The sequence below is a fragment of the Chlorocebus sabaeus genome, chromosome 17, assembly GCF_047675955.1.
Source record: "Chlorocebus sabaeus isolate Y175 chromosome 17, mChlSab1.0.hap1, whole genome shotgun sequence".
Classification (NCBI taxonomy): Eukaryota; Metazoa; Chordata; class Mammalia; order Primates; family Cercopithecidae; genus Chlorocebus; species Chlorocebus sabaeus.
In genome coordinates, this window is record NC_132920.1 from 3,919,592 (window position 1) to 3,939,781 (window position 20,190).

The 20,190-nt window shown below is 38.0% G+C and overlaps 1 protein-coding gene across 5 annotated transcripts in view; it reads left to right on the plus strand.

Annotated features, from left to right (window-relative positions):
- PRP4K (pre-mRNA processing factor kinase PRP4K) overlaps positions 1–20,190 on the plus strand; it is a 43,630-nt gene that overhangs the window by 14,125 nt on the left and 9,315 nt on the right. For all 5 annotated transcript variants that reach the window (XM_038005706.2, XM_073005629.1, XM_073005631.1 and 2 more), the window contains exons 3-11: positions 1,481–1,654; positions 4,922–5,077; positions 6,954–7,035; positions 8,277–8,487; positions 11,328–11,401; positions 13,098–13,188; positions 13,821–13,968; positions 15,721–15,858; positions 16,761–16,914. In XM_038005706.2, coding sequence (XP_037861634.2) covers positions 1,481–1,654; positions 4,922–5,077; positions 6,954–7,035; positions 8,277–8,487; positions 11,328–11,401; positions 13,098–13,188; positions 13,821–13,968; positions 15,721–15,858; positions 16,761–16,914 — 1,228 coding nt within the window. The remainder of the gene's footprint in view (positions 1–1,480; positions 1,655–4,921; positions 5,078–6,953; positions 7,036–8,276; positions 8,488–11,327; positions 11,402–13,097; positions 13,189–13,820; positions 13,969–15,720; positions 15,859–16,760; positions 16,915–20,190) is intronic.

Consider the following 20,190-nt stretch of genomic DNA (forward strand, 5'->3'; position numbering starts at 1 on the left):
TGAGCCGAGATCGCATCATTGCACTACAGCCTGGACAACAAGAACTAAACTCCGTCTCAAAAAAATAATAATAAATTAGGAAAATACTGTAATGTTGTTATTTGATTATGGAGACAAACCTATTTACAGTCTGACTGTTCAGATTAAATAGTTGTGTCCAAACCTGGAATAACATTAAGAAATGTTCAAAACCTGTTTTGAAAAATTAAGCTGTAGAAAGGCCTGTTGTAATACAAATATCACATTAAACGAGTAAAACTCACTGAAAGGTACTTCTGTGATAAGTGTTGAAAAGTTGGGTTTTTGTGGAGTTTTTTGGGGAGGCTGAAGGCAAGGTCACACTCTTGTCACCCAGGCTGGAGTGCAGTGGCATGATCTCTGCTCGCTGCAGCTTCTGCCTCCCAGACTCATGCAGTCCTCCCAGTTGAGCCTCCCAAGTAATTAGGACTATATTCACATGCCACCACACTTGTCTAATTTTTATATTTTTTGTAGAGATAAGGTTTCGCCATGTTACCCAGGCTGGTCTCAAACTCCTGAGCTTAAGTGATCCATCTGCCTTGGCTTCCCAAAGTGCTGGGATTACGAGTGTGAGCCACCACACCTAGCTATTGTTTTTGGTGTTTTGAGACAAGTTCTCACTCTTGTCACCTGGGCTGCAATGGCACAAACACAGCTACTGCAGCCTCAACCTCGTGGGCTCAGGTGATCCTCCCTCAGCCTCTGAAAGTGCTGGGATTACAAGTGTGAACCACTGTGCCTGGCCTATTACACTTGACGTTAAAAATAAGATTTTTGGCCAGGCATGGTGGCTCACGCCTGTAACCTCGGCACTTTTGGAGGCCGAGGGAGAACCACTTGAGGCCAGGAGTTCAAGACCAACCTGGGCAACATAGCGAGACCCCCATCACTACAAAACAAAATTAGTCAGGTGTGGTGGCATGCCCTTAACGGTTCCAGCTACTCAGAGGGGCTGAAATGGAAGGATTGCCTGAGCCTGGGAGGTCAAGGCTGCAGTGACCCATGTTCGCGCCACTGCGCTCCAGCCTAGGTGACAGAGTTAGACCCTGTCTCAAAAAAAAAAAAAAAAAGATCCTTAATTGGAGAAATGTCAAAATGTAGAAAGAAAAAGTCTTCAATGGAAATGGGATAATTGAGTACATGGAATATTATACTCACGTGGGCAGGTTTTATTTGGGTTGTTTATTTGAAATTAGAATCAGTGACTTTACTGGTATGAATAACCTTTAGTAATTCTTCAAATTGTGGGACCAGAGGAAGTAAGACCTTTCATTGTTTGCCTGCAATAACACTAAAATGTCATTGTGGCCTTCTGAGTAAGTTTTGTTACAAAACACATTAATCAGAGTTCACTTTCTTTAGGTTAGTGTGCCTTTTCTTACAGATATTCCTTGCATATAGAAAAAGAATCATTTACTTTGATTTGTTTTTCTTTTAACTTGCATTTGATCCCCTTAAGAACACGACCTCGAGATGATATCCTCAGTAGACGTGAAAGATCAAAAGATGCCAGCCCCATCAATAGATGGTCTCCAACCCGAAGAAGAAGTAGATCTCCCATTAGAAGGAGGTCTCGTTCCCCACTCAGACGTAGCAGGTCTCCAAGAAGAAGAAGCAGGTCTCCTCGGAGAAGGTAAAGACATTTCATCCTTGTGATTCATTAAACTCTGAATGTTTTTAAACCACCAATGAGCTCAGTTGGTAGGTTTTCTTTTGACCAGTTTTCTCTGAAAAATCGTAGTTGTGTTCCCAGTTTCCTTTTATGAGCAGTCTTTACACGTGGGTTTTCTTTTATATCGTTTCCTTTGAATTTTAACCAAATCATTACTCATTTAAGATGCAATAAAATTAATCTTTTAAGAGTAGGACTTTTTTCTCTCTTTTATAAGAGATAAATATTAAATGAGCCAGGCTTAGGGATTTTTTTTTTTTTTTTTTTTTTAACTGGCAAGGTAGATCATATAGTAGTAAATATGTAGCCCAGTTTCTTATCATTTTATATTAATTTTGCATATTGATAGTTACTGTAGACTTTGGCCAAGGCCTATTTAATTTGCCATAGAAACCACTTTATCTGAAGCATATGTAGTCAGTAGTAGGTTAAAAAGGTGGTTTATAAAGCAGGGAATCGTTTTTTAAAATTCATACATACATGAAATATTTTGATATAAAACATAAATGGGTATTTGTTCGCGAATCTTTTAACATTTTTAATTGAAGTAATAAATGAATGTAATTCTTAAAAAACAAAGGCTTATATTGTAGTCATCTCTACATATCTCTCAGAATTTTTGTATGCTGTATTCCTAGAAGTGGAAATGCACGGTCTGAGTACACTGTGGACAATGAGGGGTTTTATTTATTTATTTTTTTAGACAAAGTCTCACTCTGTTGCCCAGGCTGGAGTGCAATGGCACGATCTCACTGCAGCCTCCACCTCCTGAGTTCAAGCAATTCTCCTGTCTCAGCCTCTCAAGTAGCTGGGACTACAGAGGTGCGCATGCCACCATGCCTGGCCAAATTTTTTTTTTTTTTTTTTTTTTTTTTTTTTTTTTTTAAATAGAGATGGAGTTTCACCATGTTGGCCAGGCTGGTCTCAAACTCCTGACCCCAAGTGATCCGCCCGTCTCGGCCTCCCGAAGTGCGGGGATTACAAGCATGAGCCGCCGCACACAGCCACAATGAGGGTTTTTAGTACCACCCCTCACCCATGTTTCTCTTTTGCCTATTTTCATCACACCTTTTTGTTCTTCTAGAGTCAGTGTAATCATTGTGATCATGTATGTATTCATTGCTGGGCAAATAGTCGGGGGAGGAGGGCAGAGAGGACCTGCCTTCTGAGACTGCTAGTCTGCTAGCTCCAAGCTCATCTTACGACTTGCTTTTTTCTCTCTTCCCTTTTTATAAAAAATTTCTTGTGTTCTGAAATTTTATTATGTGCCTCTATATGTGGATCTTTATCCCCATTTTTTTTGCTAATTACTAGATAGGGCCTTTAAAGCAGGGAGTTTATGGCCTTCTGGGAAATGTTTGTGCTTTTTTTTGTTTTCTTTCTGTTTTTTTCCAATTGGACCTTCCGTATCGCTCCATATATTAATGTTTTATTCTTGTTTTCCAGAAATAGTATTTCTTATCTCTCAGACAATAGTGAGGTTATTTTGTGCGATTTTTGTTCATTATAGTTTTCTTTGCTATATTTTGTTTCTTCCCAGATTCCTTTTGCTGCATATTTACCTTTCATTTGAAGACTTTTCTCACACAGCTGGACCCTTCATTGCTGCCTATTCTGACTTAATATTTAGGTACTCAGAAAGCTGAATGGGATTTTTCTTCTATTGTGACAGTATAGAACTTGCTGGCTAGTGGTTATCACTTCAGAGTAATTAGATATTTTTGGATATCAGTGACTGTAGATGTATTTTCTTAGGCTATGAGTTTTCCAGAATCCTTTCATCTCCTCCTGGGAAATAGACCTGGCTACCAGTAGAGTTCTCTTTCTTCATAATGTAAGCTTCCTTATAATCCCTCTATTTTTGGTGTGTGCCTTTCAGCGTCTGGAATGGCCAACACTTCCCTAGAAAGTAAATCTTAAGTGTTCTGCTAGAATGCGAAGGAAGGGAGTGGTTGACGTTTTCCGCTGAGTTGGGGAGGGGAGTCTGGCTGTTTATAAAGGCTTTCAACCAATTCTGTCTTCAGCTCTTACCTCACACCGTCTTGCGGAGGATAGGGAGTCTCCAATTCCTGAGGCTTTCTGGGAGTGTCGTGACATGTTCTGTTTCTGATTTACCTTGTGTGTTCATGTTGGACCAATATTCAGCTCAATTTGATCTGTTACTATTCTTTACTCCAATTTGCACATTCCAAGGTTTTCTTCTCATCTCTGCTATCATATCTCTTGACATTCTCCTTGCCTGAGGGTTTTCCTCCCCTCCTCCACCCCACCTCACTCCACCCCTGCCCTCCCTTCTTTCTCTTTTCTCTCTCCCCTCTGCCCTCTCCCCTCTCCCCTCTTCTCTTTTCTCTTCCTTCTTGAGATAGGATCTTGCTCTGTTGCCCAGGCTGGAGTGCAGTGGTGCAGTCACGACTCACTGCAGCCTCAACCTCCTGGGCTCAAGGAATCCTCCCAAGAAGCTGGGAGTATAGGCATGTGCCACCACATCCAGCTGATTTTTTTGTATGTTTTGTGGAGACGGGGTTTCGCCATGTTGCCCAGGTTGGTCTCAAACTCCCGAGCTCTGCCTGTCTTGGCCTCCCAAAGTGCTGAGATTATATGTGTGCACCACTGCACCTGGCCCCCAGTCTTTTTTTTTTTTTTTTTTTTTGGTAAGTACTCGTTTGCTCTCATTTTAGTAAGATTTCTTTAAGGTGAGCTTATTGAAACATACATATAACTTACATAAAGTAAAATGCTTTTTAGTGTAAAGTTGTGTGTATTTTGACAGACACATAAGTCACACTCAAGTTAGAGAATGTTTTCATCACTCCAAGTTCCCTTTTGCCCGTTTTCAGTCTCTCCCTTCACTCCAGTGCTTGTGTACACAACATTGATGCTATAAGAATACAAAGAAACAGTAGGTATTTATCCCCATAGAGCTTACATTTAAGTTCAAGTTCATATCCATGGGAATAATTTCTTAGTTCAGAATTTGATAAGGAATGGTTGTGTTTTAGTTGTCTTCAGCGAAGCTGATTATCTCAGTCTGATGTTCTGTTCTTTTTCTTAAAATTTTCAAACGACCTTTTTAAAAAATAGACTATATTTTTAGAAGAGTGTTAGGTTTACAGCAAAATTGAGTAGAAAGTAGAATTTCTATATATCCCCTGTGCCCACACATGCATGCCTTTTCCCACTTTGACATTTAAAAAAATGTATACCTGTTTTTTCTTCTCCTTTAAATAGGGACAGAGGTCGGAGGAGCAGATCACGCTTGAGAAGACGGTCTCGATCACGGGGTGGTCGTAGACGAAGGAGCAGAAGCAAAGTAAAGGAAGATAAATTTAAAGGAAGTCTTTCTGAAGGAATGAAAGTTGAGCAGGAATCTTCGTCTGATGATAAGTAAGAATAGAACTTTCCCATAACTTTGTTTTTCCAGTTTAGAGAAGTTTTATTTGGCCTGGAAATTGTTAAATAATTTCCACCTAAATATTATTATAAGTGGCTCCATTAATTTGGCTCTGAATTTAAAAGTTAGTCTTTTGTGAATATTGTGTAGGTTGTATCAGAGTTAATAAGTGGTTTTCTGAATTTAGGTGTTTTAGCTTTGCCTGGAGTGAATATTGGGCCTTCATTTTATTGTGAGCCTACCCTTTGTTTTTATTATGAACACTAATAAAATGCAGAGCCAGAGTTACCAGATTTTGGGAGGAATTTTCTATAAAAGTTTAGATTTTTTTTTTTTTTTTTTTTTTTTTTTTTTTTGAGACAGTGTCTCTCTCTGTCACCCAGGTTGGAGTACAGTGGTGTGATCTTCGCTTGCTGCAAACTCTGCCTCCCAGGTTCACGCCATTCTCCTGCCTTAGCCTCCCGAGTAGCTGGGACTACAGGCGCCCACCACCAAGCCCAGCTAATTTTTTGTATTTTTAATACAGACGAGGTTTCACCGTGTTAACCAGGATGGTCTCGATCTCCTGACCTCGTGATCTGCCCGCCTTGGCCTCCCAAAGTACTGGGATTACAGGTGTGAGCCACCGCGCCCGGCCAAAGTTTAGACCTTTGAGTTTGCGTTAGATGATACGTACTTTGCAATTGAGGCTATTTTGTGGTGGGTGTCCTTGTTACAATGTGAAAATGTAGAAGCATTTCAGGTGCTTGTTACAATTGTGGGGACATTTTTCCCTGTCTCTACAAAAAATACAAAAATTAGCCAGGCCTGGTGGCACATGCCTGTAGTCAGGAGGCTGAGGTGGGAGGATCGCTTGACCCTGGGGGGAGGAGGTTGCAGTGAGCTGTGATCACACCACAGCACTCCAGCCTGAGCAAAAAGAGTGAGACCCTGTCTCAAAAAACAAAAATAAATAAAATGCAAACTTAATTGTCTAAGTGGAATATCTCAGAAATAAACGGGACAAATCTAGAGCCATTCTCAACAGGAGGTTATTTGCCTCCCTGGGGACATGTCTGAGGACATTTCTTCTTGTGATTGTTGGCTAGAGGCCAGGGATACTGCATTCTACAGTGCACAGGATAACCACCCCCGACACACACACACACACACACACACACACACACACACACCCCTATCCATATCCGAAAATAAATCATGCTAAGGATGAAAAACCCTGATTAAAACCAGGTGATTAAGAAAGTTGGATTGGGGAAGGGCATTCTACATAGATTCTGATATAATCAGAGTGTAGTTTGCCTATTCTGCAGCAAACATTCAGCAAGTAGGATCATTGAAAACGTTGCACTGGGAAGGATCATAAAGATTGTGGAGGTTGGTGTTTGAGGGATCGGTGCGGAGGGTTGAGGGTAGTGTTTTGGAGTAGAGCCACATTCCCCTTAAGATTATTTGCATGTGCATTTTTGATAGAGAAATACGGCTATTGCTTTCTTGAGCTTTTAGGCAGTTCTGACATCCAGAAAAGGTAGCAATTTACTTATTTTACCTTTGCCGTGAGAAAACTAAGGCTAGAGAGGTAAAGTGACTTCACTAAGGTCATGGAAAAACTAGTGGTAACTTTTGTAAACCTGGAGTTATTTCTTTTATTCCCAATTTTGGTGCCATGAAATAGATGAGAAGAAAACTGAGACAAAGTTAGGTTACTTCTCTGCATTCGAAACCAGGCAGTTAACTGAGATGGTTTGGAAATAAGGGTAATATGACTTAAGACTTTGGCTCTAACTTACTGATACCTACATTTTCCTGTCTTTAAAATGTAGAAGGGGTATGGTTTTAGAATCTCTAAGGGTGTTTGAATTTTTCTTTAAGCCTTGAAGACTTTGATGTAGAGGAAGAAGATGAAGAAGCCCTGATAGAACAGAGAAGAATCCAAAGGCAGGCAATTGTTCAGGTATGTGATTTTAATGAAAAATAATCATTTTTGTAAAATAAAGATTTTTTTGCTTTAACAAAAAAGTAACATCAATAACAGTTTAACAGGTCCTTAGAAAAGGAGAGGATATATAAAATTATCTTCGTGAGATTTGAAAAAATGATCATTTTTTTAGTTACTATAACTGAGATGGTTGCTCTTTGTTGGTTATACACAGAATTCTGGTTTATACATAGAATTCTGATATAAACCTCTTCTGTAATACATAAGAATTTGAGGTTTGCTTTCTTTTTAAGTTAATGAACACGTATGGGTGTAGAATAAACTGGAGGAATTTTATGTAACAAAAAATTATGCATGTTAGTATGAATGAAGTAAATATTTTAATATCTAGTAATGGCAAGTTTTGTAATGTGAATGTGGTAGTATAAATGAAACATTTGAAAAATAATTTTAAGACTAGAGCCAGATGATGAAGAAGATTGGGTGGGGAAAGAAGGTTGTACAAAGATCTTGATATAGTCATTTAATTATAAGGTTTGCTGATTTGGAAGTTTGTCAGCTCTTCCTCAGAAGAGAAAAGGAGAAAACAGCTGTGGCAGCTTACCTAAACACACATAGCAAACCGTAAATCAGGTAATAGTATGCCACGTTGGAGTGACGGATAGAACTTGCATCATCAGAAAGGAAGTAGGGCAAAACTAATTCCAGAGGAAGCTTACTTTTCTGGGACACTGGTAAAATTGTAGTTAATAAACTGATATCCCTGAAGATATGGATGAATCTTTTTTGTTCTTGCTCAGGTCCACAACCCCTTACCTCCAACCCTTGGGGCCATATGTGCTTCAGAACTCAGACATTTTGAGTTTTAGAAAGGTGTTATGGTGCATCTATTTTGTGCCATCAGTGGGGTCTGCAGTGGACCCCATAATCAAACACATTAGTATTTCTACAGTGAGACATCCTGTAATAGTCACACTGGGGAGAAAATAAGACAATAAATGTTATCTCATCTGGTAAGGTGAAGTGTTGCCACCTGATGAATGTGTACCAAAGAAAAACTTTTTCAGATTTTTGTGAATTTAGAAATTACATAAGGGATTGTGGATTTGATTGAACCCCAAGATATAAATACTTTTTGGTTTGTTACATTGTTTGATACATTCTCTTAACTTTTCACTGCAGCAACTCTTAGCAATGAATGTATTTGGATAGCATCCGATTTTATGAAAGTATTATTTTCTGTATTGTTATTACAGAAATATAAATACCTTGCTGAAGATAGCAATATGTCTGTGCCATCTGAACCAAGCAGCCCCCAGAGCAGTACGAGAACACGATCACCATCTCCAGATGACATTCTAGAGCGAGTAGCTGCTGATGTTAAAGAGTATGAACGGGAAAACGTTGATACATTTGAGGCCTCAGTGAAAGCCAAGCATAATCTAATGACAGTTGAACAGAATAATGGTGAGTGAGATAGAGTTTTGTCCTGGCGACGCTTTTCTCTGAATTTTTAGCTCTTTAACTTTATAGTAAGGGACCTTATTTGGGGTGGGATTGGGAAAAGTAAAAGGAATTAGACGTGTTGCTTCTGCTAAATATTGCAGTAATATAATATTAAATATGTCCTTACAAATGTTCTCTATAAATATGTTTTTATTAGTTCACATATCCTGAATAGTATACTGAATTCCCGCATGTTCATTACCTTTTGTTTTGCTTGCTATTTTAAAGTAAATCCAATTATGATTTTATTCCCCCTGTAAGTACTTGTCTGTATCTCTATCAGTTAAGAACGTTAATGTTTAAAAACATTAAATAAAAGAAGTTTCCACTTTTTGGTTACCCCAAAAGATAGTTTGTACAGGAAAGGCAGGGTAAATACATGTTTATTATTTAGTTTATTTACCAGTTTTTAAAATAGAGTTGGTGCCCTAGCAACCTCCAGCAATATCTAATGAGATATTGACTGTTGTGTTAGGTGTTTGTCGTTTGGTGTCATTATGTGCTTGATGTGTTTCTATCTGGTGCTGTTATTTTTTCTTTCTGAAGCTCAAATTGGTCTAACTGGATTGGGGAAAGGAGCCCTTTTTCAGTTGATTTCTTGTGTCCTTTTGGCCTAGTCCTTTAGTATTGAATATAGCTTTCTTACTTTCTAGAACAGGGACCAGCAAGCTTTTTGTCTAAGAGGTTAGGTAGTAAATAGTTGAGCCTTTAGTAGGTTGGCCTTTTCCTCTATAGTTCCATGTAGTGAACTTGTTGGAGGGCAGAACCTGCCACAGACAGTACATTGATGAATGGGCATAGCTGTGTTCCAGAAAAAACTTTGAAACTGAAATTTGAATTTCATCTAATTTTCACTTGCCACAAAGTATTCTGTTTTCCCCCCCGAACACTTACAAATGTAAAAATAGGCCATACAGAAAGAAGCAGCCGGCTAGATTTCGCCCATAGTCTGTATATAGTTTACCAACTCCCGTTCTAGCAAGATGCCACAGGTTTATCTTGTGCATGTCTTGCCCAGAGCAGAATCAGCTATTTCTCCAAGGATCCCTGGTTCCGTTTAATAGGAAATGCCATTTAGACATCACAGGACACTTACTAGTGTCTGTTATTTCTGGGCCTTTTCACTGGACAAAGTTAGGAAGTAGATACTCTTTTGGAAAGGAGGAGTTTACAAAGATACTGCCGATTTAAAATTGAAATTATAGGGGCTTATTAATTTAAGATTTTATATTTCTGTCTTATTACAGTGAAAAATTTAGTTCTTAACATGATTACTGATAGGTTATCTTGAAACATAAGACATCAGTATGATTATTGTTACTAAATGTACTAACTGTGGCTTAAAATTTCAGTGGTTCTTTTTGTTTTTAGAATACATTCTAAGGTGTATAGGCACAGTTCTCTGTCTTTTAAAATCATTTGAAATCTCTGTATGGTATGCCACAAATTTGACAGGTTTAGGTTTATTGTCATTTGCTTTTGATTTTTAGGAATCATCTTTTTTTTCTTAATAATACATTTGTCTTTCATTATTGCATGTATGTGTGTATGTTGTATTCTTCCTACACATACAAAACCAAACTACACATGCTTAGATCAGTATGCTTTTCCTCACTCCTTTTTATAGGCTATACCATAGTTTATTCAGTCAGACTTCTGATAATACTTGAATTGTGTCCAGTTTTTGGCTATTCATTGGGTACTGATTATAATGGCATTGTGCATTAAGTCATTCTTTAATTCTTGGCCACTGTGTTTTAGGATAGTTCCCTAGAAGTGGGATTGCTGGGTCAGAAGAGGGAGTAAATATACAATTTTGCTATATATTACCAAATTTCACTCTTTTATAAGGGTTATACCATTTTGCCATCTTTCTGAGTGCTTGTTTATCCAGAGCCTTGTTAACAGAACGTTGTCGTACTTTTGAATGTTTAGCTACTAGTATCAGAGGTCAGAAAATGATACCTCATTGTAGTTTTAATTTGCATTTTCCTTAATGTAAGTGGTAATGAGCGTACGTTCATATGGTTAAAGCTACTGGATTTTTTCTAGAAACTCCTTTTATTTTTTTAGCCAAGTTTTGTATGGGATTGTTGGACTTTTTAAGGGAGAGATACATAGAGATTTAGATCTGTAGTGGAAATATTAACCTTTTGGGATTTAAGGTGCAAATGAATAACATTTTTTAAAGGTGAGCTTTTATTTTAATATAAAGTCATTGCTTAGCTATTAGCTTATTCATTTAAACTAAGAATAGTAAAAGTTAACGTTAGGTCTTTCGACTTTTTTTTTTTTTTTTGAGCTAGAGTCTAATTCTGTTGCCCAGGCTGGAGTGCAGTGGTGCGATCTCAGCTCACCACAACCTCCTTCTCCCGGGTTCAAGCAGTTCTCCTGCCTCAGCCTCCCAAGTAGTTGGGATTACAGGCACCTGCCACCATGCCTAACTAATTTTTCTATTTTTAGTAGAGATGGGGTTTCGCCTTGTTGGCCAGGCTGGTCTCAAACTCCTGGCCTCAGGTGTTCCACCCACCTCGGCCTCCCAAAGTGCTGGGATTACAGGCGTGAGCCACATGCCCAGCCAGTCTTTCAACTTTCTGAAATGCACTCTGTTCCTAAAAAGTGAATACCTTTATGTATCTTAAATGTTAATAAAGTGATTCTAAATTGAATACTATTGGGAAACTAATGTGCAAGAGGGCAAAAAGTTTGAATTACTATTAATGACTTTCCATTCATTTATTTTATTTTGTGTTTTAAATCGTCTCTTCACTTTTCAAACATTAATGCTAATTTCCTTTAAGGTTCATCTCAGAAGAAGTTGTTGGCACCTGATATGTTTACAGAATCTGATGATATGTTTGCTGCGTATTTTGATGTAAGTAATTTTAAATCAACTGTTAAACAGAAAAAAATACAATAAATATATGGGTGTGTACGTACATACAGAGAAAGAAGGATAAAACAAATGTAATAAATATTTTGAGCAGTGTGGGTGAAAGTTGTCTGAAAACTCTACTAGTTTTGCATCTTATAAATCTAAAATTAATGTCAAATTTTAAGATAGGTATGACAGAACAATTTGAGAGCTTTTTTTTTTTTTTTTTTTTTTTTTTTGAGACGGAGTCTCGCTCTGTGGCCCAGGCTGGAGTGCAGTGGCCGGATCTCAGCTCACTGCAAGCTCTGCCTCCCGGGTTTACGCCATTCTCCTGCCTCAGCCTCCCGAGTAGCTGGGACTACAGGCGCCCGCCACCTCGCCCGGCTAGTTTTTTTGTATTTTTAGTAGAGACGGGGTTTTGCCGTTTTAGCCAGGATGGTTTCGATCTCCTGACCTCGTGATCCACCTGTCTCGGCCTCCCAATGTGCTGGGATTACAGGCTTGAGCCACCGCGCCCGGCCTTGAGAGCTTTATAAAAGTCAGACACCAAATGATAAACATGTAGTTATTTGTACAGTATTGTGTATTTAAATACACACACATACATATGGTAGTTAGGTGAGATAAGGAGATACCAATATTTTCTAGGTCTTTATTAGAATAGACTCTACTTTGGGGCCTCTATATTGTATTAACAGGTAATTGAGAACTTAAAGATTTGGAGTTTAATAGAATTTATTGAAGAATTGGAAATGTTACAAGGAGTAGATTAAGAAATTTTGGTGATTTTGCCATTTTTTTCTTAAATTTTTATCGATGCATTATGTTAGGAAAGTCTTAAACTATAAACATGGTCAAACTTGGGGACATTTTCAATATAATTTTCAAAGGACCTGAGAAATAAGAGGCCTTTATAAGAGGGGGTAGAGAAGATAAACATAACAGGGAAAATAAAAATGTGGTAAGATAATCATGTATGTGTATGTGTATATATACACACACACACACACAGAGCAACAGGAGCACCAACATATAGATGAATTAGGAGAGAATGAAATGAGTATTGACCCAATTTTGGTGTCAGTACTCATTGCTTGGTTGATATTGAAGGATCTGGGCATCACGGAGAGTAAGGTGCAGTAAAGAATCATCAGAAGTGCCACATATTCTTATTTTTCAATTTTCCACATAGTGTCAACTAGTGCAGCCAGTGACTTAACATTTCATGCATGTATGGGAAGAACACAAATGATATAACAGCCATAGAAAATTGTATCTGGTTTTGAGTTTTCTTTTTTTTCTCTTTTGTTTTGAGATAGGGTCTCACTCTGTCCCAGACTGAAGTGCAGAGTACAGTAATTAGTGAGATCATGACTCACTGCAGCCTTGAATTCCTGTGCTCAAGTGATCTTCCTGTCTCAGCCTACCAAGTCGCTGGGACTACAAACACAAGCCACTACACCGGGCCTTTTGTTTTTTTTTTTTTTTTTCTTTCCTGAGTGTTATTTTGAATCAAGATACTTTGGTCTCATGTTTCAGCTATGTTGGATTTACATAAGTGATAGTAAGAGTTTATTTAATTTGGAGTAAAATGCTTTTATTAAATTATATCTGGTGTTACCCTTTTGTGTTTAAAAGAAGTGCTTTAAATGTCTGACAAGTGGGTAAACTGTTCACGTTGCCTCTTTAATTTCAGAGTGCTCGTCTTCGGGCCGCTGGCATTGGAAAAGATTTCAAAGAGAATCCCAACCTCAGAGATAACTGGACCGATGCAGAAGGCTATTATCGTAAGTTCACATTTTATATTAACTGTACAGTTCATTGTAACACCTTGCAAAAAAACATGCTGCTTGATGCACTCACAGATTATTGGAGAACTCTGAAAAATCACATCACAGTGCCATCCTTAAAAAGTGTAGCACATCCAACAGCTGCATGAACTGATGTGTATTCTGTAAGCAGCCCAGAGGCATCACAAATGGAGGTGAGGTAAAGTCTTGATGTACAACCTAAATCTATTCAAAGTTATTTTCAGCCATGAGATAGTCTTCCAGAAGGAAGGGGTACGTCACTTACTCGTCTTGATCTGAAACCAAGAAAAACAACAAACAGAAAACTTTGGATGCCAGTCTTGCAGTGTTTGTCATGCAGGACTACAATTAGAAAAACTTACTCAGTGTTAAAATCGTCAGCAGTTGATAGGACAACAGGAACTCTTCTAGTGATCTGAAGTGGGCATGCAGCTTCTAACCACACTCTGATAGAGTGATCAGTGGAGGCATGGCTTTCATTCTTCATTGTGTCTAGGAAACCAAATAGTAGAGATTTAACACAATTTTAAAGTGACTGCACTGTGTTTCCTCCTTTCTGATTCTATTTATTATAGTCAGAATTCTAATTTTTTAATTTGCTTTTTTAGGTGTGAACATAGGTGAAGTCCTAGATAAACGTTACAATGTATATGGCTACACTGGGCAAGGTGTATTCAGTAATGTTGTACGAGCCAGAGATAATGCAAGAGCCAACCAAGAAGTGGCTGTAAAGATCATCAGAAACAATGAGCTCATGTAAGTTCAGAAGACATGGGAGGAAACCTGTAACAGTACAGATATTACAGATGAACATGTTTTCAAACTATTTTTTTAAAGTGATACATGATACAATGTGTAAAACAAGTATTGCAATTATAAAGTAATGGAAACAGTTGTTTTTGACTGGATTTAAAAATTATAGCCATATGTTATATGTACTAGAACAATAGACTGATTATTTTTAATTCATTTCAGTGCATTGTAGTATCTACTATATGCACTGATAACAACTTAAACTCCTTCTCTCTATTGCCTGTCTTATGCCATCCTTTGCTTTATTTGAAGACGAGTAGAGAAATGAAAAGATCATACTGATTAGCTGTCACTAAGGTGACTTGCAAAAAAGTGAAAATTTATCCAAGTGATGAGAATCTGTCTTTTTTTAATTTGTTCCTGTTTTTCTCCAATAGAATAGTTAATTGCCATACCTGTATGTTTTAATTCCACACACTGAGCTGGTATTAAAATGAACTTAATGTTTTTGAGATGTTAGAAATAAGTGTTAAGTTTAGGTTGCCCTAGGCTTAGAAAGGGCCTTGTTTTGATGGGAAGCCCCAACTTCTGTATTTAGCCGCTCACCATAAAATGTAGCTTGTTGACAAATTATAACAAGAATTTCCTCAGATAACCAAGTGTTAAAATTTGATAAGGCGTCCATTACTACATTCTGTTTTGGTTTGTTTTTTGCTTTTATTTTTTTTTAGAGACGGGAGTTTTGCTCTGTCACCCAGGCTGGAGTGCAGTGCCATGATCTCGGCTCACTGCAACCTCTGCCTCCTGGGTTCAAGGGATTTTCCTTCCTCAGCCTCCCGAGTAGCTGGGATTACAGGTACCTGCCACTATGCCCAGCTAATTTTTATATTTTCAGTAGAGACAAGGTTTTGCCACATTGGCCAGGCTGGTCTTGAGTTTCCGACCTCAAGTGATCCACCTGCCTCAGCCTCCCAAAGTGCTGAGATCACAGGCATGAGCCTCTGCACCCGGCCGATTACTGCATTCTTAAAGGAACCAAGACTAGTGTGCAGTGTGGTTTCATTTTTGTTAAAAATAATGTCAAGATGTGGGTTATTTTTTTATTGATTTTTTTTTTTTTTTTTTTTTTTTTTTTTTTTGCGATGGAGTTTTGCTCTTGTTGCCCAGGCTGGCGTGCAATGGTGTGATCTCAGCTCAACTGCAAACCCTCCATCTCCCAGATTCAAGCACTTCTGCCTCAGCCTCCCAAGTAGCTGGGATTATAGACGCCTGCCACCACCCTTGGCTAATTTTTGTATTTTTAGTAGAGACAAGGTTTCGCCATGTTGACCAGGCTGATCTTGAACTCCTGACCTCAAGTGATCCACCCACCTCCGCCTCCCAAAGTGCTGGGATTACAGGCATGAGCCACTGCGCCTGGCCTGTTTTGAGATAAAATATACAATATTGATATTCCTTCAGGCAAAATCAAAATTTTTAAAAAATCAAAATAAAGATGGGTTTGTTCCTCAGTGTTTCTGTTTTGTGCATTGATTATTTTGGAAATTAACTATGATAGTGATAGTTGACTAAATACAAAGTATTATGTGAATGATATATAGAGACATCATTTCTCAGTAGATTTATTAGTACTTAAAAATATGCAGACTCCTCCCACACATCACCTGATCATCAGACTGGGGCTAGCAAATATATTATGTAGTGCTCCTAAATTCTATATATATTCAATTTTAACCCAATTTTTTTTTTTTTAAGGCAAAAGACTGGTTTAAAAGAACTAGAGTTCTTGAAAAAACTTAATGATGCTGATCCTGATGACAAATTTCATTGTCTGCGACTCTTCAGGCACTTCTATCACAAACAGCATCTTTGTCTTGTATTCGAGCCTCTAAGGTACAATGTCAAAACCTATGCATTACATTGAAAATTTAACTTCTTCATCTTTACCATCTCATTTTGGATAAATGCTGTGACAGATTTTCTGGGTATTTGATTTATTTTATCCCCAAAGCTCTGGTTTTGTTGTTTAATTTTTGGTTAAGAGCTGGTCTTTGCTGCTGTTGTTGTTGAGACAGTCTCACTCTGTTGCTCAGCCTGGAGTACAGTGGTGCAGTCTTGGCTCACTGCAGCCTCCGTCTCCTGAGTTCAAGTGATTCTCGTGCCTCAGCCACCCAAATAGCTGGGATTACAGGTGCACACCACTACACCCGGCTAATTTTTGTATTTTTAGTACAGACAGGGTTTCACCATCTTGGCTCGGCTGGTCTTGAACTCCTGACCTCAATTGATCTGCCCACCTTGGCCTCCCAGAGTGTTGGTGTTACAGGTGTGAGCCATCATAATCCCAGCTAGTCTTTTGAATCATGAATCTACAAACATTAGTTGACTATACTGTACACCAGGCACTACTCTCATGGAGCCCATAGGTCAACAGAGAGAGTCTCTTAAAATGAAATATTTCAAGGAATTTTTATCTTCAGCAGTATGGCTTTGTTATGTTTTCAAATGTGAATCTATTCTGAAATCTAAATGGGAGTTTTACCTTGCCTATCTTTCTTCCTACTTATTTAGAAAATTGAATTTATTGGGAAACTGTGTTATATACATACAGTTTGATACGCTCTCCTTTCAGTATAAAATAATTTATCAAATGTGGGGACGGTTCTTAGGTATTTTTATTGTTTGTATTCTGCACTTGATTGTACTTTACGCTTGCAAATGTTTTTGCCTTTTTATATTTCCATTTTGCATTTTAACTCCTATTTTGTTTTTTGTGTTTTATTTTCTCCTAAAAGTATGAACTTACGAGAGGTGTTAAAAAAATATGGTAAAGATGTTGGTCTTCATATTAAAGCTGTAAGATCCTATAGTCAGCAGTTGTTCCTGGCATTGAAACTCCTTAAAAGATGCAATATCCTACATGCAGATATCAAGCCAGACAATATCCTGGTAAGTCAAACAGTCAAGCTGTACTGTACATCTTATACATCCATATCACTTCTTACTAGCAATATGATTATTATGAGAAATGACAGAAGCATAGTTCAGTATATTAATAACCTATTTCAAGTGACTAATAATTTTTATCTTTCTTGGGAATCGGACGGTGAAATTTTATTGACAAGTATGAAGAAAAAGGAAATGTGCAGTTGTCCCTTTTTTTCCTCTTTTGATTGATGGATTTAAAGGATGCACCAATCCTGGAATTCTTTAATGTAGTAATAATGAGTTTCTTCTGTTGTCTTAAAAAAATGCTGCACATGTTACTGTTTTGAAATAAAGAGTGTTCCTACTCTTCTGTTTGCTAATTTTATAGCTCCCTAAGCTGTGGCTCCTGGGGGCCCAAACACAATAAAGCTCATTTGTGGTTAGGTATTCTATTTAAAGGCATCGCTTTTGAAGTTTTTTTATTTTATTTTTAAACTTTTAAGTTCAGGGGTACGTGTGCAGGCTTGTTACACAGGTAAACTTGTGTCATGGAGGGTTTGTAGCCATTTTTCCTGATTCTCCCACCTCTCACCCTCCAGCCTCTGACGGACCCCAGTGTGTATCGTTCCCCTGTGTGTCCGTGTGTTCTCACCTTTTGCAATCTTCATCCTCTTCCACTAATGACCTCTGGTGGTAATGTGCAGATTTCACAATGTATATGTTTTTGAAATTTTGAAATACATACATATTATCATAGTGATGGGATTAATGTACACACACACTCCTCCCCTCCCTGGCCCCATTACTTCACCCTCTTTTGTGGCCTTCAGTTTGGGTCGTGTTCGCAAATTGGAGAATTCCAGCTTATCTTCTGGTAACATTCTGCATTTCATTTTTTTAAAATGGGTTCTTTTTATCAACTCTCCTACAGTTGATGCCTAGGAGAGATCCTGAAGACTAATAGGGTGTTCTTTATTGGGAACTGTTGAAGCTATAACAAAATAAATACTTCTTATTTTTTCTTTTGTTTTGTTTTGAGGCAAGGTCTTGTTCTGACACCCAGGCTAGAGTGCAGTGATGCCATAGTGGCTCACTGTAACCTGGAACTCCTAGGCCCAAGCAGTTCTCCTGCCTCAGCCTCCCCAGTAGCTGGGACTACCCACAGGCATATGCTACTACGACTGCCTAATTTAAAAAAATTTTTTTAGAGATGAGTTCTTGCTGTATTGTCCTGTCTGGTCTCAAACCCCTGGGCTCAAGCAGTCCTCCTGCTGCAGCCTCCCAAAGTGCTGGGATTATAGGTGTGAGCTACCATTCTTGGCCAAAATAAATTCTTTAAAAAATGGTGATCTCATTGAAGTTTAAGAACTTTTTATCAGTAACTAAGCTCTTTAATTCATATTTCTCTTTTTCTTTTTTCTTAATATCTTAAAATATTTCCTTCCAGACAGCCACATTAGTAGTGAGGTGCATTCCATTTTTATATTTGGTCTGAATTATTATTGTATTGTGTATCTAATGTAACTTGGAGTTAAGGGAGCTGAGTAATTACATTGAAATGGTAAGTGCATTAAAAATGAATTGTAAATTTGTGTGGCCAATTTCATAGTTGATTTTTACCTCAATTTTTTTTTTTTCTTTTTTTATGAGACGGAGTCTCACTCTGTCACCAGGCTGGAGTGCAGTGGCGCGATCTTGGCTCACTGCAACCTCCGACTCCCTGGTTCAAGCGATTCTCATGCCTCAGCCTCCCAAGTAGCTGGGATTATAGGCAGATGCCACCACGCCCGGCTAATTTTTGTATTTTAGTAGAGACAGAGTTTCACCATGTTGGCCAGCATGGTCTTGATTTCCTTAACCTCGTGATCCACCCGCCTTGGCCTCCCAAAGTGCCGGGATTACAAGCGTGAGCCACCATGCCTGGCTGATTTTTCGTTTTTTAATTTTGAAATACATGGTTCATGTCAAAGAGTATACAAAACATGTACAATTTAAAAGGTCATTTACAGTGAGCATCTTTGTAACCATTGTGGAGATTAAAGAAAATAACACATTTGCCAGTGTCATAGAAGAAGCTCTTGTTTTTAAAACCTAATGCTAAACTAGTATAGGTTTTCACATACATTTAAGAAATGTTTTCCCTTCTTCCTGGGGAAGGGAAAAATAGACCTCAGTGACGGAGCTGAATTTTGTTAATGAAAGTCCAAAGCCTTTAGCTCGTGCTTTCAGGCATCATTGTGGTTTTTAAGTACCACATTCCTCATGGCAGGAGTGGAAGTTGTGTAGCAAACTGAAGTGCATATGAGTATGGATACCCTGCTATTATTTAAGGCATTTTAGCCAGCCCAAGAGTTCCACTGATAAGATTCTAATTTTAAAATGTTTCTTAAGTTTTCTGTGGGTATTGAAACTGCTTAAATAGCTGAATTCAGCTTACACTTTAAAAAGTTTTAAAGAACTTTTCTATTTTAAGTTGCTTTTCTGATTCCCAAGACGAAAAGAATGGTAATCAATGTGGGAGTTAAAAATAATCATTTCTGTCCCTATTAATAGCTTAACTCTGGGTATCATTTATAATAGTCCAATCTCCCCACAGAGACTGCCTAAGGCTAAAGTGTTACGCTGCTTTGGGGTGGGAGCAGTAGGCCAAGTTCAAGTCCCAACTCGGAATTTGTGTGTGTCTCTTTTGAAGGGGGGAAGGGACTCTGGAATATGAATTATCTTCACTTGTTAATCCTGAACATGCTTCTGACTCATGAGTGGCAGCAGTCATGGGAGCAACTCCAGCCTTTCTCAGCAGATGTCACTATTACTGTGTATGTTGAAGTATTTACAAAGGAAAAAAGAAACAAATGACTAATATAGAGTTCGTGTTTATCAGTTTTGCCAGATATATTTAACATTTTCTTGACTAATACCTTCTTTATATTTAAGGGCTAATATTTTTTAGACTTGAAGTGGTTGCTAAATTTGGGATGATATAGCAGCTTCGGATGAAGAATGTTTTGTTTCTGTCCAAGTTTAATCTGAATCACCCTTCTGCTTTCATTGCCATCGTAATTCTCTGGCAACTGAAAGTTAACTTAAATATGAGTCCTTAGTAATAAAACTTTATTCAGGTATTACCCAGGGTCTTTTTAGAAGATGCTTTGCTTCATAAAATTAGCTTTTTCTCTCAGTACCCCACCCTTTTAAAAATGCAGTTGTTAAAATTAATGTACTTTGTGGTATCCATGTCCTCACTGAAAACAGTTTCTACTCATTGTAATGAATATTTGATACATATTAACTTTTCAT